The 25458-nt window shown below is 42.6% G+C and overlaps 1 protein-coding gene across 1 annotated transcript; it reads right to left on the bottom strand.

Annotated features, from left to right (window-relative positions):
- Window positions 1–738: 738 nt before the first annotated feature.
- YME1L1 (YME1 like 1 ATPase) lies at window positions 739–25093 on the bottom strand. Its single transcript, XM_068146069.1, has 19 exons — window positions 24898–25093; window positions 22415–22546; window positions 18278–18440; window positions 16297–16395; window positions 14997–15106; window positions 14477–14627; window positions 14276–14383; window positions 12735–12817; window positions 11871–11961; window positions 9828–9980; window positions 7847–7979; window positions 7301–7363; window positions 6718–6830; window positions 6229–6384; window positions 5437–5588; window positions 4349–4475; window positions 4174–4247; window positions 3542–3628; window positions 739–2524 (listed from the first exon to the last, which is right to left on the bottom strand). The coding sequence occupies exons 1-19, from the start codon at window positions 24925–24927 to the stop codon at window positions 2381–2383; spliced, it is 2169 nt and encodes a 722-aa protein (XP_068002170.1). The 5' UTR covers window positions 24928–25093; the 3' UTR covers window positions 739–2380.
- Between the last annotated feature and the right edge of the window lie 365 nt (window positions 25094–25458).

Raw genomic sequence — 25458 nt, forward strand, 5'->3', positions numbered from 1 at the left:
CCATGGCATCAGCTTAATGGACCACATTACAGGTTTGTTAGGCAATCTACACTGGAGGGACGAACTCCCACAAGTTGGCATTTCCTGCTGGTTTACCTTAATGCAGTAACTCAGCTCTGAGCCCAAAGACAATTTTCCCCCAGGAGGCTCAAACCTAGAGCTTTTACAGCATGACTAGAAGAAATGAGAACTGCCTCAAACTGAAGTGAATTGTATACCTTCAGGAGACAAACTCTCTGTAGGTTTCTAACGTAGCACAAGGTACCTTTCTTCCTAGGCTTAACTTTACTCCCACTCTTCTCTACCTCCTCCCTGCCAGCGGCAGAGTGAGGGCAGAGAGCGGGGCCTGTGTCAGAGGTGTGAAGAACTGACCACTCCTTTCTCCTCCACAGGACTTCACAAACTGCTCCAGCATGGGTCCCTCTATAAGGTGTATCTTTCAGGAATGAACTACCCCAGCAGGGTCACAAGTCCTGCTAGCAAACCTGCTCCAGTGTGAGCTCCGTGGGTCCTGCAAGGTGCCTGCTCCCCGACAGGCTACTGCAGCAGTAACTGACAAAAGGTCTGTATTTCTAAGGAGAACATTCCCTAGCACTTTAATTACAGAAAGTGCCACTTCGCCATCATTCTTAAATTTATTTACAAGTCTGTTTGTACACCTCCATTTACACTGTAGGGAACATGGTATTACAGTGTGTAGCAATTTACAGAGAAGGAAAAAAAAAAGAAACCCCAATATGCATAATTAAAATGAACCTTTATTACTCCAAAACCAGATGCCAAACATGCAGCATATTTCTGCTTCTGCTGGCATACTCCTAAAATACATGGACAGCTGTAACTAGTCAGCCTAGGCATTTGGTATACTGGTTTAGAACATTTGGAAGTGCTCCCATGATGCACTGGGATGGCACTCTAGGAAGCTGACAAAAACAGGCAAAAAGAAAGTTTATCTTGGATTTGAAAGGAAAAAAAAGTAATTCATGTGCTCTTCCTTAAAAAGGAGGTTATAATCAAGCATTACACTCAGAAAACTCTAAACCACTATGCTACTCTAGCTGTAACTGTTGCTGCCAACTGCCAATCACACTGACTGGCACCAGCCCAACTGTTTGAACCCCAAGGGTGATCACCTTCAACAGCAGCACACTAGTAAAGGCCCTTTCTGCAACACAAGGTCATAGGCCCAGGAATTTACATTTAATTATGCAGAAAGTTTATGATCAAGCTGTGATATTCTAACAGGCCAGCTCCATGAGATCAAAAGAACACTGGCTAGCAGTAACTTCCACTTGCTTTGAAAACTGCTTTAGTTTTCAAAACCCTTTCCTTAGCTTAGAATTTTCAGAGTTTCCTGTAAGGGCTAAAAGAAAAGGTTTTATTCCCCCTACTTCTACACAGAACAGAACTGGGAATGTTATTTGAAACAACACATGCTTCAAACATTTTCTGAGCTCCTCTTTAGTGAGCAGTATCACCTTTTGGGGAGAAATTACCTGTTGGATTATGAAAAACTCATACACAGTAGTAACTAGGGCTGTAGGATCTCCAGCAGTGTGAAAGCACTGCCATCAAAGCACTGTCTGCCATCTACTGCAGTAAGAAAACAAACACCTAAGAATCCTGGCAGCAGCAATCAGAGGTCACATATACTTCTCTTAAGTTCTCTGCCACAGTTTGACCCAAAACATGGTCCAAAGAGGCTTAGACATGTTTAGCCTGTTGCTTTTGCATGAAGATTTCTCTCCTAGCCATACATGTGTGTATTTTAACCCCAAGAGCACTGAGAACACAATCACTAATGGTTTTGTCTAGCATGGAGCTCCCACAACTCCCTTTTAGTGGAGAAGTGCTGTGTGGCCACCCAGTTCTTAGAGCTGTTCTGTTACATGTCTAAAGGAGAAGTCTTTTAAAAGTGATCTCTAGCTTCAGAGTCTCAGCATTAGTTAGACTACACACAAGTGCTTCACAAATCACTCTGTCACTCTCCACAGCACATATGCTGGGGTACCACTTCAAGCACACAGCAGCATGACCCAGGAAGCAATGCCAGAACACACCAGCCATCTTTTTTTTTTCTCAGCTTCAAAACATTTGACTGAACCAAAATGCTGAATTCAACCCTGAGATTTATCCTTCTGAGTAACTTCTTGTGGGAAAAGTATAGGGAGCAGGGGATGAGGAACTTGCTTTATTTCATGTGTCTGATGAGACACAAAAAAGAGATGAATAACAGAAGCTCACAGGAGACAGAATCATATTAAAGTGTCACTAATGCCATACACACATCAGGAAGGGGAAAAAAAGGCTACGCTGCGTAAGACTACTGCATTGCTAGATGTACATTCTTTCAATTATCAGTTACTGCACCCAGAAATTATCATCTTACTTCTAGTTTTTTTCCCTCCAGAACAATTTGGATTTCTTTGGCATCCAAAGTCTCGTATTTCAATAAAGCTTCTGCTAAATTCTTGTGCTCTTTTGCATGAGTCTTCAGGATGTTCTTTGCTCGCTCATAAGAGTCCTAATTTGAAAAAAACAAAAAGGTGGAAGGAGATTTTGAGACTTTAGAACATAAACAACATCAAGATTCCCCTTTAAAATTTGTTTTGAGGTAAATACAGCTTGAAACAAACAGACAACCCTTAGTATTTTCACATATGACTTGGAAAAGGCTCACTAGATTTGAAATGCTGCTGATTCAATGAGCTGTATTTGATTCTCCCTTTGCAGTGCTGCAGCACTGAAGGAATGTTCTTTAAAGAGTGGAGCTTGCAAAAGCTTCTAGAACTGTTGAATTATTATGTGCTTCTAGAAAGCTACAAAACAAGTTACCAGTTGGTGTGGCCAGATGCAGGTTGCCAGGGTGACAAGCTTCAATTTAACTTTCAGTTCTACACAGGTGGTTCTTACATGGACCAAGTCAGTTCCAAAACAGCTACAAAGTGTTCCTCAGTCGAGTGTTACAACATAAATAATTCTTCTGCCTGGGCTGCACTATTTCAGATTGCCACAACAGGGATCTGGAAATTCTGTGAATATCAAATGTTACAAATCCCCCTAAGCCCAGGATGCTGAAACCAGCCAGGAACAGGATGCTGGACAAGGCAGGTCTGATGAGATACAGCCCCTCCTGTCACTCTGTACAAAATTATTTAGCTGCAAGTTATGAAATGTGGGAGTAACACAAAACACTCAGGTCTGCTCTAAAACAATTTACAGCCATACTTTTTTTTTTTGGTCCCCCTATGAATTGAATAGGCAAAACACCAATCCTGACCAACTGTCAGAAGAAGTGTTGAAGTGTTACTCAAGACCCCAACACTGCTGCCTTGTTTCTCACTAGTTATGCATAATGATCACAAAACCAGTTTGGATATATGCAGAGATTCAAAGTTGCAGGTTCATTAAATGCTTGGGGATACTTTTATCCCCTGTGCATTCTCACCAGTGTGCATTACCAAACTGAATGATCAAGTAAACTGATGGCCAAAGTCATCCCAAAATAAAGGAAGGAGAGTAGAGGGGGAGAGAATCTTACCCGCAGAAGTGATCGTACTTCCTGCTCAATTGCAGATTGAGTTTCAGGGCTGACTTTCCCCGTATCAGTATAGGTCATAACACCAAGCTAAACAACAACAAAACAACAGCTTTATCTTGCCACTGCTCCATTAATACACACAAAACACTGTAAAAATTCATCACCTATTGCTCCTAGGTGCAAACAAGCGAAATCATTAATCAAATGTTTGCTGAAGTGCTTGCAAAGGAAGCAAAACAAGAAGTGTGCTCATCAGCTGTGTAGTCACTGCAGGCTTCTCTTGCAACAGGTCACAGAACAGAGTCTCATAATGTTTTCTAATTTCAAAAAAATAAAATCCCTAGACTACCAACACTTACTGAGTAATAAAGATAACTAATACATTTCTCAGAAGTCTAGAAAAGGCAACACTGTCACCCCCCCCAACTCCAAATTATCCTCAATTCCAAAATGAAGTTGTCAAATATACAGGTTTCCCAGCTGAGTCCTCCATAGCAGGGACAGTCAAAAGGCTTATTCTTTCTGTGCCAGAACTACTTAGCCTCCTGTGATCAGCCAGCCACACAGGCACTTGGTTACAGCACAGAACATTGCTTTGCACCACATCAGTATTTAAGGATTGAGGACGCTACCTTCTCGCTCATTCCAAATCTAGTCACCATCAGTTTTGCAATTTTAGTGGCATTGTCAAAATCACTGGAAGCACCTACACAGCAAAGAGATTTAAATTAGGTTATTGAAACCAAGTTAAACATGCCAGTCCACAAACTTAGTTCAAAAGTTGGTCTAACTACCCCATCAGCTGACCTGTTGTGATGTGATCACTCCCAAATATGAGCTCTTCTGCTACTCTTCCTCCCATACAGACATCCATCTGGGCAAGCAACTGGGACCTAGTTTCACTCCATCGGTCATTTTCTGGGAGCAAAGATACCTGTAAGATATAGACTATGGTCAGGTAAATGAACCCAGAACACTGAAATAACCTGAAAAGTATTGTTGTTTATATCCAAAGCAGATATGAAGGTTTTTGTGCAACAGTTTGAATGCTCTGGGCCTCTTCTAGGCATTCATCAAGTGTGCCTGGAGACGCTTAGTCTACCAGCTGAAATAGACCCCTACAGGCCATGCAGACAACATTACAATTCATAGATTCATAGAATGGTTTAAGCTGAAAGGGACCATAAAAGATCATCTAGTTCCAACTCCCCTGCCATGGGCAAGGGCACCTTCCACTAGACCAGGTCACTCAAGGCGTCATCCAACCTGACAATTTAAACCTACCACCAGAAGAAAGAACAACCTAATCTATCCATTTCTTGTACTGGACACAGACCAACTTGCCTAGAGGATTCAGGCTAATGGTTTTATTTAACTGAACATCTTAACTTGGATACAGTTCAGCAAAACCAGACCTAATAGAAATGATTTTTCTGTTCAAATGCTTGGCAGTGAAAGGCAAAGCAGAAAAGTTTAGGTGCATCTATACTAGAAACAAAGTGGGTAAGCAACTAGGTTTAGATAAAGTCACACTGGAGAAAGAACAACTTGATAAAGGCTGTCTGTGTTAAAAGCACACTAGAGCAATGCTTCTGCTTTCCAGTCCTCAGACAGTCTTCAAAGTTTTGCTGCTGGCTGCTATTTTAACTGGAGGAGAACCAAACATATTTACATGTCTTTCCTTGTGTATGTGAACTATTACTCCAGCATCTGCTGTTTCATTTCCCAATGAAGACAAAAAGCTTTCTGTCACACAGAGAAGACAGCCGAGCTTCCAAAGAGGCTGCTCACAGCCATGTCAACATACAACATGCATTAACAGAACTGCAACGAATAGCACTGTTGGCAAATTCCCCAACAATGCCAAACCAACATAAAATTCTAGGAATACTCACATGTCCCAGTGTTGTTCCTCGTGTCATGATAGTGGCCTTGTTGATTGGCATTGCATCCTTAGTGTAATAGGCAATGATAGCGTGGCCAGATTCATGGTAGGCAGTGATGGTTTTGTTTTTCTCATCAATTTCTACACTTCTACGTTCAGGTCCTTAAACAGAGGAACATCAAAGTTTTTGTGCAGCTGACCACCCCAATCCACACACTGCATCACTCAAACAGAGCACAAAGTAGCTGAGGAGCAACATGCAAGCAGAATTAAGTGGCACTGATGAAATGCAAAATGTTTCCGAGTAGTGTTTTAATGTCTAAAATGCACCTCCAAATAATCTACCCACACACTGCCCATAAAGGAACAGATTTAAAATGCAGCCTGAGTATCAGGAAATTGCATTTCTTTCCTCCATTTTAGTGTGTATGTCTGATAGATGGTTGCATCACATGTGACAAGTTAGTTAAACAGAAGCTTCAGGTGTCTGGTTATTCTCAGCTTTCCTACAGGAATGGTGACAAATTAAGTCTGTATGGGTTTGACTTTTAAAACTACCAAGTTTCACAGAATGTATTCCACATTAGATGTACATACTACTCTTTGGTCTCAAATGGTTCTCTCTTCAGAATTAACTAACAAGAGACTTACTGATTTTAGAAACAACAACAAAAAACAAAGAGGGAAAAAAAAAAAGGCAAACCAGAACATCAGTGTAGAAACCTTTTTTTTCCCTGTAGAAGTTCTAATCACACAAGAAAAGCCCTTTGTACTGTACCACATCTTTATTATAAAATCCTACCCATTAGAATTTTGTCCTTGGAGAACTCCAGCTCTTTCATGGTTACCATATCTTTTCCATCCACAGCTGCCTTTAAGGCAGCTTGATTTACAAGATTCTCAAGCTCTGCTCCAGAAAATCCTACTGTGCCTCGGGCAATTATTTCCGGATCAACAGCTGTGGGGAAACACAAGCAAGCTTGTCAGTAGTGTCCATAACGCTCCTGAAAAGGCTTGCATCAGGAGGAAATAACAATAAACAAATGAATTCTAAGCAAGAATCACATTCTACTAAAAAGAACACATTAAATAAATTGCAGCTTTAGAAGAAACGAAGCCTAGTTCTTAAAGCACTATGAGCTGTGGGGACTAGACACAAAGGTTGCCTCAGAACACTGCATTCTAGGCAATTTTTGTGTTCTTTACTGAGGAACATGGTAAACCACAACTGCTGATGGAAGAAAGGACTAATCCATGAGAGGGCTGATCCAGCAGTTTAGTATTTACTCACATGGATCATACTTTATTTTATTAAGGTACCACTTCAGGATTTCTGTACGACCTCTTACATCAGGCTTGGGAACAGTAACTTGCATATCGAAGCGACCAGGACGTATCAAAGCACTAAGGAGATTAAAAAAAAAGAGTTTAAGACATTGACTTAAAAATGCCACAATAAACTGCTACCAACATACATGAGGAACAAAAACCTGTCTGAGATTTCTGAAGATATCTAGGTCTGTTGCACAGATGCAAAGAATGCATTTTGCTGCTCGTAAAAAGACAGGTGAAATATGTTTGTCACTAACCCATTTGAAAGGGTTTAAAGTTTTGCATTGTGAACAAGGCATGCAACTGGCCAATTTAAGTACAAAAACCTCCAAAACTTCTTGATGCTTAGAAGCACGAAATTTATTTCTCCATATTTAACTCAACAACCTTTTAAATGCTAAAAGCTGGTCAATAAACATCTCTTTAAAGAGGTCTAGCACTGCAATACCTGAAGATTATTACAAGCAATGTTGTTGATCTTTGGGGATTTGGGCTTTGTTTTAATACATGCTCTATAAAAATAATCAATACATGATACTCACTTATCTAATGCCTCAGGGAAGTTTGTTGCACCAATAATAACAACTCCTTCATTAGGCTTAAAGCTGTAACGAAGAAAAGGTGAGAAACAATTTACACGACTTTCTGTCAATAACTACTTATTTTGGAAGACCTCAGCTAGCCAGTTAAAAACACGTTATCAAACCCCAACATGTGATCCAAGAATGACTACATTTAACTCAGCAAGTGGTTAAAGATATGCCCTGATTTCAGAGTGGAGCTTCTTCCTGTAGATATAAAGCCAGCCTAAAAAAAAGCCCCTGAGAAATGCAAAAATTTTGCAGCTACTGTGCTGCTACAACTTAAAAGCTTCTCTATTATTTACTGTAAGGTCATTAATTCCACTGCTGGCAGCACCAGAAAGTCATAAAAGCATCTTAAATTTATATCCTTAAAAGTATTATGTAAAGCTGAAGGAAACTAAAATAAAAGCTGTCAAAGAAAAGGGGAAAAAACCTCCAACACCCAGATATTCAAAATACCAGTCAGTCAAGCCCCTTTGGTGCCCTCAAGATCCACATATTTACCCATCCATTTCAGCAAGAAGTTGATTAATGGTCTGTCTTGAATAGGGATGCATTGGAGATTCAATTCTCTTCCCACCCACAGAGTCCAACTCATCAATAAATATAACACAGGGAGCATTTGCTTTGGCTTCCCCTGTCAGAAGAAAAGCAGCAAAAGGACACTTCAGTCACACCCAGCAACAGTGTCTGTCATTTAGGATTCTATAATCCAAAAGTAATAGAAATACTGAAGTGCACTATTAGACACCAGAACTGTCCTGATTTTAGCCTAAAAATTGAATATACTTTTAAAAGTAAATGATGCAAAGAGAAGCAGAGTTCTTCACTTCTATATGAGCTTATTCATACCAAGCTACCAGAAATGACTAGGAAAACTTTCACTACATTTTGTATCAGCTCCCTGTAACAGTTTATTTCACAGGCTTTGGTCATGAACACTGACCTATTAAAAACCAACATGAAATGTGATGAGTCTGAATGGCAACTTATTCAATACAACCTGCTTGTTATTTTACAGCAAAGGTCTCCCCCTCAAGTTTACAGGTATGAAAAACAAAACATAAAAATGCAGCAATAAACTTTAAGACTGTTGACTGGTACAAGCAGGCCAGGATGTGAATCATCTCACCCAACTAGTCCTATCTGTAAAATCAAAACACAAATCAGTCATCTAAACTTCACCAGTCCTCAGAAAGAAATGCATGTTTTAAGGTACAACACATTATATTTTGCATCCCTTCCAGGTGAAGCCAGGCACATTTCTTCTACAAATGTGAACTCCTTTATTCACTGTATATGCCTGACACTAGTGATCTTCCATTTAAGAGAGAAGTTGGTCTCCTCTCTCCCCTGATAATAGTCATTTGCATACTGAAAACAGAAAGCCTCTTCAGAGAATCTTAGAATGGCTTAGGTTGAAAGGGACCTTAGAGATCATCTACTCCAACCTCCCTGCCATGGACAGGGACACCTCATCCAACCCAGCCTTGAACACCTCCAGGGAGGGAACATCTACAACCTCCTTTGACAACCTGTTTCAGAGTCTCACCACTCTCATACTGAAGAACTTCCTAAGATCCAGTCTAACTCTACTCTTCCTCAGCTTAAAACCATTCCCCCTTGTCCTATCACTAGAAACCCTTATGAAAACCCCCTCTCCAGTCTTCATGTACATCCTTTCAGGTACTGGAAGGCAGCTCTAAGGCCCCCCTGGAGTCTTCTCCAGGCTGAACAACCCCAGCTCCCTCAGGCTAAGCTCATAACAGAAGTGTTCCAGCCCTTGGATCATCTTTGTGGCCTTCATCTGGACTAGCTCCAACAGCTCTGCATTGCTCTTATGATGGGGACACCAGAACTGGATGTAGTACTCAAGGTGGGGATCTCACAAGAGCAGAGAAAGGGGAAGAATCACCTCTCTTGACCTGCTGGCCACACTCCTGTTGAAGTTAACAACCTAAACATTGATGCTATGAACTTCATTACAATGCCTTTTATTCAGGGCCTGTTGATGGGTGTGAGTAAGGAAATCTCAGCTTAGTGCTGCACTGTGATGCCACAAACCTCTAATTCAGAACATTTTAAAAAGACATAAAAACATGAGGGATGTAATTGAGGTTAACACTGTTTTTCATCTTAAATTTACAATTTCTTTCAAACCTACATATAGCACTAAGCAAATTATCATTCAGAATGTTCCATTTAGTTTACAGAGCATGACATTTCTAATCAAATTACTTCTGTTCTCTCTGGGAGTGCTGTAACATCAGTGGCAATTTGTTGTAATTGTGCCTGACAAGTCACAAGATTCTGCAGCTAACTGATGGTCACAGAGTTCTGCCTACACAATTAAAGATGTATTTACTAGCCTCATACACTACTGCTTTCCAGTAACCAGAACAGTACCTCATCAAAACTTGCAGACAACACTCAACACTTCATCTGGCATGTGAGAAGGCTTCAAAAGCACAGATCTTTCACTTACTGAACAGGCTTCGGATGCGGCTCGCTCCTACACCAACAAACATCTCATCAAACTCTGATCCAGATGCATAATAAAATGGAACATCAGCTTCACCAGCTACAGCCCGTGCAAGAAGAGTTTTACCAGTACCAGGTGGCCCAACTAACAGAATACCTAGAAAGACAAACAAAAGAAGCCCAAATGATAATCCCCCACAGTCTTCTTACATAGGTACTGCTGCTTTTGTGCACCGTGTTTCAAAATGCTGTTAACAACCCACTTTAGTCTCTACTTGCTGTCTGAAGAAGCTTCCTGTAACAGATACAGGCACACTCTGATCTGTATGGAAACAACAACCAAGATCTGTGAGACTATCAAAGCAACAGAAGACTTCTCAGACTAAGGTGGTTTACTTGGGACCTCAAAGAAGTATCAGTTCTTAGCTCTGTAAGTGAAGCTGCTAACACAAACACAGTTTTGATTTCTGAAAGGCTTTTTATAGGAGTATTCTACAAAACCACTGCTGGGTTTAGCAGTGAACTCAACCCCTAACAGTACCTTCCACAAACTGACAGTTTCCTAGCTGTTTCTGAAAGTGGAACTTGAAGTGAATCATTTCAGGTAATGAAACTCTGTAAAGCACTAACAGGAAATGGACTTGTCCAGTTTATGTACTACAGATTCACCTGGCCTGCTCTAATCAAGCTTAATCATCCCTTTGAAGGAAAACATTTGTTTCTGAACTAAGACAGCTAGCAAGCACTACAAGGTGCTGGAAAAGTCACAGGGAAGAAAAAAGGCTTTTTAAGAGTTCAGTATTCATAAGAGTTCAATATTCATAAATAGCTCTGTCTTATGAGGTAAGAAGCTGCTGTATATTAAACTAACAGCTAAGGAAGGCACAGCAAGTTTTATCTAACACCAGCATATCCAGGTGTTTCTTTTTTGGACATTTTTGCATTACCCTGGGTAAGTGTTCAAGACCAAACTTACATGATTTGTCTTTATCAAATGAGAAAAGGCACAACAGCATTTAAAGATGTGGCAGGAAGATACTAACTTAAAATAAATACATCCTCATAGAGGCAGTTTAGAAGGGGGGGGCCAGGGGAATAAAGCAGACCCCAAAATCTCTGGGCTACATAAAGTTCTACTCAAAAAAAGCATTAACATCAATTATACAGAACTTTATCAGAGTATGTTTTCATACTATGATACATGGCACTGACAAAGCAGAGATTTTATAGTTCAGTACCTCATTTCTGAAAGGCTGCCTTGGGACTTTAAAGAAATACTAATTCTTAACCCCATAAATGAGGCTGTTAATTACAAACACATGTTTGATTTCTGAGAGGCTTTTTGCCTGCAATCTACAGCCCTCTGCACTGTCACAGCTCATTACCTCTGATATTATTGTTGACCTAACATAATTACTCCAATTCAAATTGTTGATTTTCTACCAAACCTAAGGTACACCCAGGTATCTTTGCTTCATAGAGCAGCTTAGGTTGGAAGAGACCTTAGATACAATCTACTCCAACCTCCCTGTGATGGGCAGGGACACCTCTCAATTAGACTTGGCTGCTGAAGGCCTCCTCCAGCCTGACTTTGGACACCCCCAAGGCCCCCAAGGAGGTGGCTTCTTCTCTCAAGGACCAGGCAGTAATGACTAATCATTACACATGGAGAACTGAAAGTAAGACAGGAAGCATGCAACATAACCACTTTAACCTCTGCTCCTCCACACCCAAGGGCCTCATTTAAGGGTGTGCTTTATGGAAGAAGCTTTCACAATTCTTCTTGAAGGTTCCTTTATTCCTCAGATATTTTAAATAAGGAAACCCACCACCTCCATCTAACATTATCTCACTATTTTTCCAAGATACAAACTAAACACACCAGCAGTATTTAAGCCCAATTTGGTCATACACTTTTTGATTCCCTAAAGGCAAAGAAATACCCAAAAGGCGGGGCTGTAAATCAGTCATTCAGTATAAACTGAAGCTAACAAAGACAGCCACAGCCATGCACAATTTTCACTTCTGCTAAAACAATGATGTTTACCTTTTGGAAGTTTGCCTCCCAGTACAGTAAATTTATGTGGGTTTTTCAGAAATTCCACAACTTCCTGCAATTCTTGTTTAGCTTCTTCAACCTACACATTAAAAACATGTCACAAAATACATTAAGCATTTATAAAACACTACAGTTTTTGGTAGGTGTTCTCTATTAGAGACTAAGTCTCTATTAGAGACTAAGTCTCTAATTGACTATTGATTAAAAATACACAACAGAAAGGAGATAACAGCGTACTATAGGATGTGTGGATACCAAGTTTCAACCTACATGCTGGAACTGTTCATATAAATCAGTAAATACTGAAGTAAACAATGCTGAAGGAATAAGTGAGCAGTTCAAGACCAGATCTGACTAACAAGATAAATACAGAATCAAAAAACCTACATCAAGATACAAGTCTAATTAGTTAAAAAGTGATTAATTTTATCTATTTGTCTAAGGGGAAGGAGAAGGACAAAGTCCTCATTTGGCCATTGCCAGCCAAAGAGCAGATGAATGGAATAAAACAAAGCTATCCCATCAGCAGAGACATGCCCACTTCTTTCTGAGAATCTCTGTCTCATATCCCAGTATCAGATAACCAAAAGAGATGGCACTAAGAGAGAAACAATCAAATGGCATTACCATTTTCTTGTACTGGCCAATGTCTGCAATAAACAGAGTAACAAATACTCATGGCCTGCCCATTGCTATTCTAGACTTTAAAAATGTAAGTCAAGAAGACACAGAAGAGTCGTTAAAACCCTCCTTGATTTTTGGGTAGCTTTGGTTCATACAAAGAACTTTCTTTAAGAGAGGATGACATTCTTCAGGCTCACAGTGACCAGCTAAGCAAGGACTCAGACTTACCCCTTTTACATGTTCAAAGGTGACATTTTTCAGCTGGATGGGGTCAACTGCTGCATCAAAGATACTCGATGTTCGAAAGCGTACTAATAGCAAACAGCAGATGATGAACAACAAATTTACACAACAAGTTCACACATGAAGTCACTGCATTCCAAGAGAGAACTCGGCACTTGAATGCATACCATTAAGCTACTAACTTTACACCTGCCCTTTTAAAAGGGCATGTTTCCATTTGCAAGTGTCCAGCAAGAACAACAGCTACTTTAAAAAAAAAACCCAACCTTTAAAATAGCTGCAATTCATTCAGTGAAGTAAGCACTTTTTACTCATTGGAGTAGAGAAAGCCCTGCATCCAAATCAGGTACAAAAATCCAGAAGCTCTCTCTCAGGTCATAACTTAGTATGACACTGAAATTCTCCATTTATTTCAGCTCAGCTTTTAATCATTTTCACACTCTCCAATAGATTTTTCAAGATGATAATTTAGCCACCCAAATACTTAGTCACTATAAACTAGTCTGTCACTGCAATAAAGAATACAATATTATGTAATACTATATTTATCTTTACTTATAATGTAATACATGAAACTATAATACTATAGTAATGCAACTGTACTACTATATATCATATGTCATCTTTATATTGAGTATATTTATACAGATAGAGATACACAGATAGGAATAGACCAGACCAGACCAGACCAGGTTGGAAGAGACCTTCAAGATCATCGCGTCCAACCTATCATCCAACACCACCCAACCAACTAAACCATGCAACCAAGCACCCCGTCAAGTCTCTTCCTGAACACCTCCAGTGATGGCGACTCCACCACCTCCCTGGGCAGCACATTCCAATGGGCAATCACTCTCTCTCTGTAAAACTTCCTCCTGACCTCCAGCCTGAACCTCCCCTGGCGCAGCCTAAGACTGTGTCCTCTTGTTCTGGTGCTGGCTGCCTGGGAGAAGAGACCAACCTCTGCCTGTCTACAACCCCCCTTCAGGTAGTTGTAGAGAGCAATAAGGTCACCCCTGACTCTCCTCTTCTCCAGTCTAAGCAGCCCCAGCTCCCTCAGCCTCTCCTCATAGGGCTTGTTGCCCTTCTCTGGACACGCTCCAGCAAGTCAACCTCCTTCCTAAACTGAGGGGCCCAGAACTGGACACAATACTCAAGGTGTGGCCTAACCAGTGCAGTGTACAGGGGCAGAATGACCTCCCTGTTCCTGCTGGCCACGCTGTTCCTGATTCCATTGGCCCTCCTGGCTGCCTGGGCACCATTAATAAAACCATTTTGCCTACTGCTGATCTAAGTAACACATCCTCTAAATCCAATGACAAATAATAGGTAAACAGTTTGAGTTTTAATCTGCTTGGCTCCATAACCAGCTTTGGTTAATCAGAGGCTCCACAGCAGCCTCTTTCATTAGTAGATTGGAATGCTCTCCTAAAACAATCATGTGAAAACACACACAGTTTGTGCTAACCATGCTGGGTGGAACAACACAAGAGAAACAGCACGAGGGAAAAGAAAAGTCAACTTACCAGCATCGGAAAAGGAACCTTTCCCAGGTAAAAATGATGAATATATAGCAAGATAAAAACAGAGAACAAAGAGGAAAAAAGAAAGCAAACGTGATCTTCTTAAGGAATCTGTAAAAGAAAACAACAACAAAGTTTCAATATGGGCTTAAATAAACAACGTTTTGAATGCAAAGACAAGGCACAGGACCTAAAACAACTTACCAAGTGTTTTTTGCAGGAATACTTGTGCTTTCAAAAAGCCTTCTGCAAAACCAGTTTTAAAAGCATCCTGGTGTGCCTCTGGGATATTTTTAGTTTTCATTAATGTATCCAAGTTTTCAACATCAAATCTCCGCTTCCTGAGGATAAAGCCCTAAAATATGTTCCACAGCAGTGTTAGTATACACTAAGTTTTGATACACGACTACCTTACCTACTTTGACTCCAAGCTGCTTTTAACAAAGCCACAAAACCAGAATATGATTTCTAGAGCTTAAAACTATTTTTATATTCTCAAACTACTCTCCTAAAACTTTCAAGTAATGATTATGTTGGTGACATATGAAATAAATCTGTGTTTTAGTAAGAAAACTGAGACGATGTTAGGAACTCAAGTTCCAGAATTAAGACATTTTTCAAGCTAGTGAAAGAAAACACCCTTGGTAAATTCTGAAGTTCTATTCAAGATAAAGATATGGCCTGAATAAGCCCCAAACAACTTCACAGTATTACTTATATTTACCTTCAAAAGTGATGAAAGTGAATTTCTTGTTTCTGTAAATTGTTCAGAGGATGACTGCAGACGTCTTGCTCTTGATCTCAAAGTCTTGAAGTTCCGTGATTGGATGTAAACTGAAAGTAGAGATGATAAATAAGTTAAAAACATCCATTACTATTGCTTAAAAAGAGAGGCTAAAGACATTTCAGAAGCTACTATATGAAGACTATGGTGATTAAACTGAGTATGATCTGCCCAACATACCCCCGGTAAAAAGTGAACTGCAAACTTTGCAGTTCAGATTTATCACAGATGAGAGAAGCCAGGAACGTTCACCTTCTTTCATTGCTGTGTTTCAAAATCATCTCCAATACCAGACAATCAGTTTTAACTAAGCTTTCTGTTATCATGGAACAGCACCAAATAAAAAGAACTTCTACAGGTGATCCAGTCAAACCTCTGCTCTAAAGAGGTTTAAACTTCAAATTCTGATCAGCAGATTCAACTTAACATGACAGTTAATCTGGACCTCTTTCAGCTCAGTGTTGTGCTGTGTTTTCAACATCTTCAGACAGTGTTTCAGAACTTAGCTATTCTCATTGTGAATATTTTACAGCTAGAATTTCCTTTGCTTTTGTTACCTCTTCTCCAAGACATGCAAGAGAAGGGTAACTAATATGGCTCCAGTAGCAATTAGATCATTTCCCTTCTGATCACTTTAAAATCTCAGATCCTTCAGCTTCCTCTGTACATTAAATGCTTGTGGATCTGAACCCTTCCTTGTGGTGCACCACTGGGCTATCTTCATTTTGTCAGCATCTCTCTGTCAACCATGAGACACAAAACCAGACACAGTATTCAGATGTAGTGTCAGAAGAACTGAATAAAGGACAAAGCCTGAACTCCTTGAGCTCCTAATTATGCTCTTGCTAATGCAGGCCTGTTGTTACCCAGTATACATCCAGAAGTAGTTTAAATCAGCTACCAAACACCTTCGAAAGTTCATCTGGCTGAATACTTGATCCAACATATTTTTTGATTCAGAAGTAGTCAGCTAGCTATCATCTTTTCAGAATATGACCCACAAATAACAACATCTTTGAACAATGTTCCATAGCTACACCATGTTTACTACCTTAATTCTGGCAACATACTGCTGAAATGCAAAAATAACAATTTGAAAGTGTTGATAGCAATATAAAATTCCTCCTGGAAGTTTGCCATCATTTCCTGAGTGACACCTCCAAGACAGAAATACTTTCCCAGGATAAAAAAAAAAAGGATACTAGAGAGGTTAAAACCAGTGTGGTTTACTGGTTTATACCTGGCCAGCACCGAACATCTGCACAGAAATTGTGGAGGGGATTAGGATGCTGCCTGTACAAACAAGATGAGCGTAAAGTGCTGAAAATATCCACGAATCCTGTAAAAAGAAACAGCAAAGTGTAAACACATCATCTATTAAAAGGCAACTAAACATCACTTCTAACTGCATAGGTTCTTTTCTCACTGTTAAATATCAATTCTGTTTTATTGTGATCTTTTAAGCATCCGTAACTAACCAAATTAACCAGTACAAAGACATTTAACTATTTGCTAGGTCAGGAACTTTGCAATATAGCAGAATTCTTTCTGCTAAGAGCTTTCAAAAAATGCTGGTGGCCAGAAGCTCAAATTTGAAGCTGTATCTAGGAGGGGAACTTTGCACATCTGTACAGAGCTGAATGAAATTATCTAGACTGGACAGGACTTTCACAAAGTTGGAAGAGCCATCATTAAAGAATAGATTGCTCACCAGGTATAATGTATGCAAACATTTCAAACTGCACAGTCCCCACGCAATACAGAAACAAGAATAAACAAATCAGCATCATGGTGAAAATGTGCTTAGCAGATGCTATTTCTAGCATGCTATAGACTGCGAGACAAGAGGACCATCATTTGTCTGTTGTTTAGTTCCCAAAGGCTCTAAGAACTTCTCCTCCTTTAGCAGGTAAGAATTGTTTAAGAAACATCTGAGATGTGGGAAGGAGATGAAAAAACCTGAGGTTCTCTTCCAGAAGCTAATGTCATCACAAAAATGTGGGGGTGTTTTGTTTATTTTACATATTCTGAAGAAGTTATCACTATACACACTATAGTTATCACTAGTGACTAGTTATCACTATATACACAAGATACATCTATGACAGCAAAGAACAACCCTGAAAGTTCCTACTATTTTTTCTAATGTCATGTGATTGTAAAACCAGCTTACAAGTTAGCAACAGAAGTACTGAGGAACTATGAGAAGGAGGGGGAAAAAAATTAACTCTTCATTCTACAATGCTACTGGCTAGCCTAATACAACATAACTGTGAGCACACTGGTTTAAAAACCACAAATCTCTCCTCACTTAATGCACAAGTATATGCACAGCAGACACGTATCTATAGTAATGCCATCACCTCCACTAGAAGTGCTTGAAGATTTAGCATCTCCCTTGCCTGTGGCAGTTTTACACCTATAACTTTGCCTTCTCAGCTGTGAATGCAACCAGTCTGATGAGCTTCCATGTTCACCTCTCAAAGCCTTGAAGGACTTGCAGCTTTCTTTGCATCCAGGAAGCTGCCTCTGGGCTAATATTTTTATCTCTCACCTCACAATGCAATTTAATACTTCTTCTCTAACAGTAGCCCCAAGCTATTATTCTTAACACTCTTTCTGTGAGCTGCAATAGTCTAAGGCCAGCACCTCAGAAGTCAGATACAGGCTTCTTTTTCTAACACGTTCTAGAGCATCTACAATGGCCTTGCTTTCTGGATTTTAGACCAATCCCCACAAAACACCTTTAACTGTAAGGAACCACTCTTGGTTTATGTCAGCAATTCTTAGGTAATGTTGCTTCGAGCAAAAAAGGACTGTAAATGAGAGATGCTCATGACACTGATACACTGGATTAGCAAAATCTTGTTTCTTCTATTTGGTGAAAAAAATTGGTGAAGAAATTCCTGGCTGAGGTTCATCATTAAGAGACAGTGCACTTGCACTACAGCTGAGCTCAGACAAGTGTAACAGCAGTCAGCTTCAAATACAAATTTGAATAATCCAGGTTGGGTTTTCTAAACTTCCCAAGAGCTGACAGCACAACTCTAGAGAGAGCCTGTATGCAATAGGGAACATTAAAACTCTTTTCACTGAAGGGTTTCTTTTAAGCCATGTGTTCTCTATGTCACAAGAGATTAGTTTTGAAGTAAAGAAAACCACATTCACCTCTATAATCTAACTCTTACCAATACTCATAAGCACTTTACTCTGAAACATACCATGCTTATTTTCAAAGAAGGATTCAGCAGAGATGTAGGATGTGTGCCACTGAGAAGAGACTTTGTTTTCTGCACAGTAGCCAGGAAGCAACCTGTTCACCAGTTCTTTGAACTGATTAGCTTTCAAGTCAGACAATCCCAGATCTCTTAAACTAAATACAGACTGAGAAATAGAAATAAAAGTTCAAAAGTTACTTAAGATTACCTTAGGGGGGAAAAAGTAATTAAGAATAACTGAATTAACTTTCTGGCTTGGTACAGTATCTATATTTCAGAGTTTGGACTGAAAAATTTCTAAATTAAGATAAATGAACAAAAGGGCACAACTAAAGCAGTTCAAACTGAAAACAAATTCCCTCATTTGCAAATTAGTACTGAGACAAGTACTAGCTTTTTTTCTTTTTAATAAAATCATGTATTTTTGTGGAATCCTCACTGCCAAATCACTGGCTGACTGAAATTCTGTCTAAAAGTTACAGTCTGTGTGTTAACATTCTGTTTAGTCACGTTATTTTATTAAACAAGTCAATTATTAAATTCAATTAAAATGATATTGAATAGAGTAGGAAGGGAACAGGAGTAGGAAGGGAACAGGAGTAGGAAGGGAACAGGAGTAGGAAGGGAACAGGAGTAGGAAGGGAACAGGAGTAGGAAGGGAACAGGAGTAGGAAGGGAACAGGAGTAGGAAGGGAACAGGAGTAGGAAGGGAACAGGAGTAGGAAGGGAACAGGAGTAGGAAGGGAACAGGAGTAGGAAGGGAACAGGAGTAGGAAGGGAACAGGAGTAGGAAGGGAACAGGAGTAGGAAGGGAACAGGAGTAGGAAGGGAACAGGAGTAGGAAGGGAACAGGAGTAGGAAGGGAACAGGAGTAGGAAGGGAACAGGAGTAGGAAGGGAACAGGAGTAGGAAGGGAACAGGAGTAGGAAGGGAACAGGAGTAGGAAGGGAACAGGAGTAGGAAGGGAACAGGAGTAGGAAGGGAACAGGAGTAGGAAGGGAACAGGAGTAGGAAGGGAACAGGAGTAGGAAGGGAACAGGAGTAGGAAGGGAACAGGAGTAGGAAGGGAACAGGAGTAGGAAGGGAACAGGAGTAGGAAGGGAACAGGAGTAGGAAGGGAACAGGAGTAGGAAGGGAACAGGAGTAGGAAGGGAACAGGAGTAGGAAGGGAACAGGAGTAGGAAGGGAACAGGAGTAGGAAGGGAACAGGAGTAGGAAGGGAACAGGAGTAGGAAGGGAACAGGAGTAGGAAGGGAACAGGAGTAGGAAGGGAACAGGAGTAGGAAGGGAACAGGAGTAGGAAGGGAACAGGAGTAGGAAGGGAACAGGAGTAGGAAGGGAACAGGAGTAGGAAGGGAACAGGAGTAGGAAGGGAACAGGAGTAGGAAGGGAACAGGAGTAGGAAGGGAACAGGAGTAGGAAGGGAACAGGAGTAGGAAGGGAACAGGAGTAGGAAGGGAACAGGAGTAGGAAGGGAACAGGAGTAGGAAGGGAACAGGAGTAGGAAGGGAACAGGAGTAGGAAGGGAACAGGAGTAGGAAGGGAACAGGAGTAGGAAGGGAACAGGAGTAGGAAGGGAACAGGAGTAGGAAGGGAACAGGAGTAGGAAGGGAACAGGAGTAGGAAGGGAACAGGAGTAGGAAGGGAACAGGAGTAGGAAGGGAACAGGAGTAGGAAGGGAACAGGAGTAGGAAGGGAACAGGAGTAGGAAGGGAACAGGAGTAGGAAGGGAACAGGAGTAGGAAGGGAACAGGAGTAGGAAGGGAACAGGAGTAGGAAGGGAACAGGAGTAGGAAGGGAACAGGAGTAGGAAGGGAACAGGAGTAGGAAGGGAACAGGAGTAGGAAGGGAACAGGAGTAGGAAGGGAACAGGAGTAGGAAGGGAACAGGAGTAGGAAGGGAACAGGAGTAGGAAGGGAACAGGAGTAGGAAGGGAACAGGAGTAGGAAGGGAACAGGAGTAGGAAGGGAACAGGAGTAGGAAGGGAACAGGAGTAGGAAGGGAACAGGAGTAGGAAGGGAACAGGAGTAGGAAGGGAACAGGAGTAGGAAGGGAACAGGAGTAGGAAGGGAACAGGAGTAGGAAGGGAACAGGAGTAGGAAGGGAACAGGAGTAGGAAGGGAACAGGAGTAGGAAGGGAACAGGAGTAGGAAGGGAACAGGAGTAGGAAGGGAACAGGAGTAGGAAGGGAACAGGAGTAGGAAGGGAACAGGAGTAGGAAGGGAACAGGAGTAGGAAGGGAACAGGAGTAGGAAGGGAACAGGAGTAGGAAGGGAACAGGAGTAGGAAGGGAACAGGAGTAGGAAGGGAACAGGAGTAGGAAGGGAACAGGAGTAGGAAGGGAACAGGAGTAGGAAGGGAACAGGAGTAGGAAGGGAACAGGAGTAGGAAGGGAACAGGAGTAGGAAGGGAACAGGAGTAGGAAGGGAACAGGAGTAGGAAGGGAACAGGAGTAGGAAGGGAACAGGAGTAGGAAGGGAACAGGAGTAGGAAGGGAACAGGAGTAGGAAGGGAACAGGAGTAGGAAGGGAACAGGAGTAGGAAGGGAACAGGAGTAGGAAGGGAACAGGAGTAGGAAGGGAACAGGAGTAGGAAGGGAACAGGAGTAGGAAGGGAACAGGAGTAGGAAGGGAACAGGAGTAGGAAGGGAACAGGAGTAGGAAGGGAACAGGAGTAGGAAGGGAACAGGAGTAGGAAGGGAACAGGAGTAGGAAGGGAACAGGAGTAGGAAGGGAACAGGAGTAGGAAGGGAACAGGAGTAGGAAGGGAACAGGAGTAGGAAGGGAACAGGAGTAGGAAGGGAACAGGAGTAGGAAGGGAACAGGAGTAGGAAGGGAACAGGAGTAGGAAGGGAACAGGAGTAGGAAGGGAACAGGAGTAGGAAGGGAACAGGAGTAGGAAGGGAACAGGAGTAGGAAGGGAACAGGAGTAGGAAGGGAACAGGAGTAGGAAGGGAACAGGAGTAGGAAGGGAACAGGAGTAGGAAGGGAACAGGAGTAGGAAGGGAACAGGAGTAGGAAGGGAACAGGAGTAGGAAGGGAACAGGAGTAGGAAGGGAACAGGAGTAGGAAGGGAACAGGAGTAGGAAGGGAACAGGAGTAGGAAGGGAACAGGAGTAGGAAGGGAACAGGAGTAGGAAGGGAACAGGAGTAGGAAGGGAACAGGAGTAGGAAGGGAACAGGAGTAGGAAGGGAACAGGAGTAGGAAGGGAACAGGAGTAGGAAGGGAACAGGAGTAGGAAGGGAACAGGAGTAGGAAGGGAACAGGAGTAGGAAGGGAACAGGAGTAGGAAGGGAACAGGAGTAGGAAGGGAACAGGAGTAGGAAGGGAACAGGAGTAGGAAGGGAACAGGAGTAGGAAGGGAACAGGAGTAGGAAGGGAACAGGAGTAGGAAGGGAACAGGAGTAGGAAGGGAACAGGAGTAGGAAGGGAACAGGAGTAGGAAGGGAACAGGAGTAGGAAGGGAACAGGAGTAGGAAGGGAACAGGAGTAGGAAGGGAACAGGAGTAGGAAGGGAACAGGAGTAGGAAGGGAACAGGAGTAGGAAGGGAACAGGAGTAGGAAGGGAACAGGAGTAGGAAGGGAACAGGAGTAGGAAGGGAACAGGAGTAGGAAGGGAACAGGAGTAGGAAGGGAACAGGAGTAGGAAGGGAACAGGAGTAGGAAGGGAACAGGAGTAGGAAGGGAACAGGAGTAGGAAGGGAACAGGAGTAGGAAGGGAACAGGAGTAGGAAGGGAACAGGAGTAGGAAGGGAACAGGAGTAGGAAGGGAACAGGAGTAGGAAGGGAACAGGAGTAGGAAGGGAACAGGAGTAGGAAGGGAACAGGAGTAGGAAGGGAACAGGAGTAGGAAGGGAATAGGAGTAGGAAGGGAATAGGAGTAGGAAGGGAATAGGAGTAGGAAGGGAATAGGAGTAGGAAGGGAATAGGAGTAGGAAGGGAATAGGAGTAGGAAGGGAATAGGAGTAGGAAGGGAATAGGAGTAGGAAGGGAATAGGAGTAGGAAGGGAATAGGAGTAGAAAATAGACCAGACCAGGTTGGAAGAGACCTTAAAGATCATCGTGTCCAACCTATCATCCAACACCACCTAATCAACTAAACCATGCAAAGCACCACTTTTTCCAAGGAGATTTTAGTACCTCGCTCTTCTGAGGATCATGTTCTGGTGATGTGTCCCTCTGGACAGGTGGTACAGATGCTGTGCTGGCAGTAGTAGTGGAACTTTTTGGTGAATGAAAGGCATTGATAAGGTGACTCAGAGGAACTGTAGCCTGGGGAGGGGAAAAACAAAATCACTGAAATTTCTTTTAGCTATTTAAACAGATCTCCATTCCAAGTCCTGACTTATGATTGCATATCTTGTACACTGCCTTTTAACTGAGGACTTCATACTAGAAAGCACAAACTTAGTTTCAACATCAGTGCTAGCTGGTGCCTCTACTTAAAGAAAAAAGAAAGTTTAAGTATGAATGACAGAGCTTGGAAGGAAAAAAAAATAGTAAGAGGCTTCTTTTCCTGATTTTCAAGAAAATAATCACTAGAACTTCAAACAGAAGTAGGTACAGATCATCAGCACTCAGGAGACTCAAAGACTGCCCTCAAACTGCGCTTAAGGAAATGCTTATTTACAAAAATAATAACGATGATAAGCAAATTCTTACATTGTTCTTTGCTGAAACAGCAGGGAACCAAAATGCTACTACACTTCATACATCCCCAAACCCAACAACAAATTCTGGAGGAATTTTTTCATCAGTTGTTTGCTGTGTTAGAGCTGTGCTGTTGCACCCAGACAACTGGATAGTAAAAACTCTCTTTTGACAAATGTTACAAACCTAATAATCATTTCATACAAATACAAAATTTTGGGGAAAAAAAGATAAAGTTTTCCCTTGTAATCACCAGGTCCCATCACAGTCTTTTAACTTACATTCCAAATAGGTGGGTTTCTTCCCCCCAAAAGCAATAAAATGGCCCAAACCCAGAAACACAAGCAATATGGGGAGAGAGAGAGGAAAGCCAATAGTAAATGACTTCTGCACTGAAAGGTCTGCAAGTTGATACCGTCTCTCAAAATGTTTAAAACCTGTTTATAGTTATTCTCATTCATAGACATTCTCTTCCTTGTAAGAAGTATTTACTTAAAATAACTCAGCCTGTCTTGGTGTGCATCAAGACAAACCAAGGATCACTGTTCTGGTAAGACTTCACAGCGCAGCCACAGAAGAGAATATTCTCTAAACAATATAAACAGATAAAAGAATGGTAACTGAGGTACTGCACGTAGTGGTAGACTTCTAGATTATCCCTGGACAGATAGCCAAGCAACAAATCTCACCGTGCTGCTTTCCCTTGAACCAACTTGAACAGAAAGCTCAGTGCCTGCCTCTTAATAGCTTTGAATCATGACAATTTACTTCCATATCAGTGACAGCACCTCATCAAAGTACAGAAGTCCAGGTGCACCACATCAGGACTCCTCATCTGGCACATGACTATGTCTATTGTGAACATAGGGAACAAATAATTCCAGCATTCCCAAAACACCTTGGTCTCATTACACATCTCTAGGAGAGTTAGGATGCAACTGGCTTCTGAAACAGTATCTGATTGCACCTGATTAAGCCTCTGTCAAAGTCCTTCCACAAGAACTTGCACCTCTGTCTTGACTAGACAGAAGATCAAGAGACAATGCTGAGATACATGAAAACTACCTCAAATTAATTGTTCAAAGTTGTAATTAAACTCCGGGAATTTGTGGTAAAACTATAAAGCCTCCACAGGTCAAAGTCAGCATCTCGCCCACTAAGCTTTCTTCCTTACTTACCCACCATGAAAAGGCAGAGTGACACACTCCTAAAAATACCATCAGAAATGGCCCTGTCACTAACGAAAGGAATCAACACATCCTGGACATCTGGAAAGGACCATCAAATCCCGCTGTGTAACACCAATATCACATACTAATGCCCACTGGTTTGGATCCAAGTCCATAAACCCCACAAGTCCCACCAGCCTCATTATCTAATGCAAGATGCCTTCCTGATTGCGGTCAGCCTGTTCTACGTAACAAATAACTGCGGGTGTTTCCCTCACCGACTCTTCTAATTATTTCTCTTTGGTTTACACAAGAACCCCTAACAATGAACAGCACAATTTACTTTCAGCCGTAATAAACCACCACCACCCCGGCTTCTGATATAAAAGATACTAAAAAGTGCTCTCTCCAGGTTACTTTGTTTGGGACTTTACAAGCTTTTTCTGCGCCTTCCTCTCCCCGCTCCCTTTATACTTTTTTCCTTAGGTGAGGGTCCCAGGGCGCTGTAGCCCCCACGGGTGGCTCGCCGCGCTGCCACGCTCGGTGCCGCCGCGACTCGTCTCCTCGCTCGCTCACACCCGAGCGACGCTTTCCAAAGCCCAAAAACGTGGCAGCCAGGATCTCGGCTCCTCCAGCGGAGGCCCGCAACTCCCCTGGCCGCCCGAGTGCCTCCGCCCAGACTCACTACCTCTACCCGGACAGGAAACGAGCCCCAGACCGCTGCCCGGTGGGGACGGGGTCTCACGCGAGGCGAACTGCGCACTGCAGCGGGCCCGCGCCGGGGCGCCCCGCCGGTCCCCTCACCTGAGGCTGCACGGTTGAGAAGGAAAACATCCTCCCGGCGGGGACGGCGGCGGCGGCAGCCACAGGCGCCTCTCCCGCTCCTCAGCCCAGACGCAGAAGCCGTGCTCGCCTGTCAGCCGCCGCCGCCGCCAGCAAGAGGGCCCCGCAGCTCCACTTCTCGGGAAAATGGCCGCCCCCTACCGCCGGTAGTGACCGGGCCCGGACCTGGCCCGGAAGCGGCTGGCGGCGGTAGGGCTTCCGGGTTGCCTCTCCCTTCCACCCCCGCGCAGCCGCCGCCTCGTAACCGGGTTTCCTAGCACCCGTTTCCCGATTGTGCGGCGTGCGGAATCAAATCTCTAGCTACAGGAGGAGGTGGGGGATGAGGAGCAAAGCATCCTCCCGGGCAGGCCTGTCTGCAGGCAGGGTTGGGCGGCGGGGCTGCCGGCATGGAAAGCAGCCGTGGTGCAGAGGGGTGCGGGCGAAGCCAAGCCTCGGAGATGCCCTGGGCGAGCAAGCAAGGAAGGAAGGAAGGCCCCTCCGGGTGCCCGCTGTCACCTGTGGGCGGCGGAGCTGCCAGATCTG

This window comes from Melanerpes formicivorus, unplaced genomic scaffold (assembly GCF_026170545.1).
Source record: "Melanerpes formicivorus ecotype bairdi unplaced genomic scaffold, bMelFor1.0.p_v2 SCAF_13, whole genome shotgun sequence".
Classification (NCBI taxonomy): Eukaryota; Metazoa; Chordata; class Aves; order Piciformes; family Picidae; genus Melanerpes; species Melanerpes formicivorus.

What these genes read in the sequence shown, in the direction of transcription:
- YME1L1 (XM_068146069.1), bottom strand. Translation starts at nt 24,927, where the DNA reads ATGTTTTCCTTCTCAACCGTGCAGCCTCAG. An exon ending in CTTCTTTGAAAATAAGCATG is followed by an intron (nt 16,396 to 18,277) that starts GTATGTTTCAGA and finishes TTCTTTTTACAG; the next exon opens with GATTCGTGGATATTTTCAGC. An exon ending in GAGGAACAACACTGGGACAT is followed by an intron (nt 4,476 to 5,436) that starts GTGAGTATTCCT and finishes TATATCTTACAG; the next exon opens with GTATCTTTGCTCCCAGAAAA.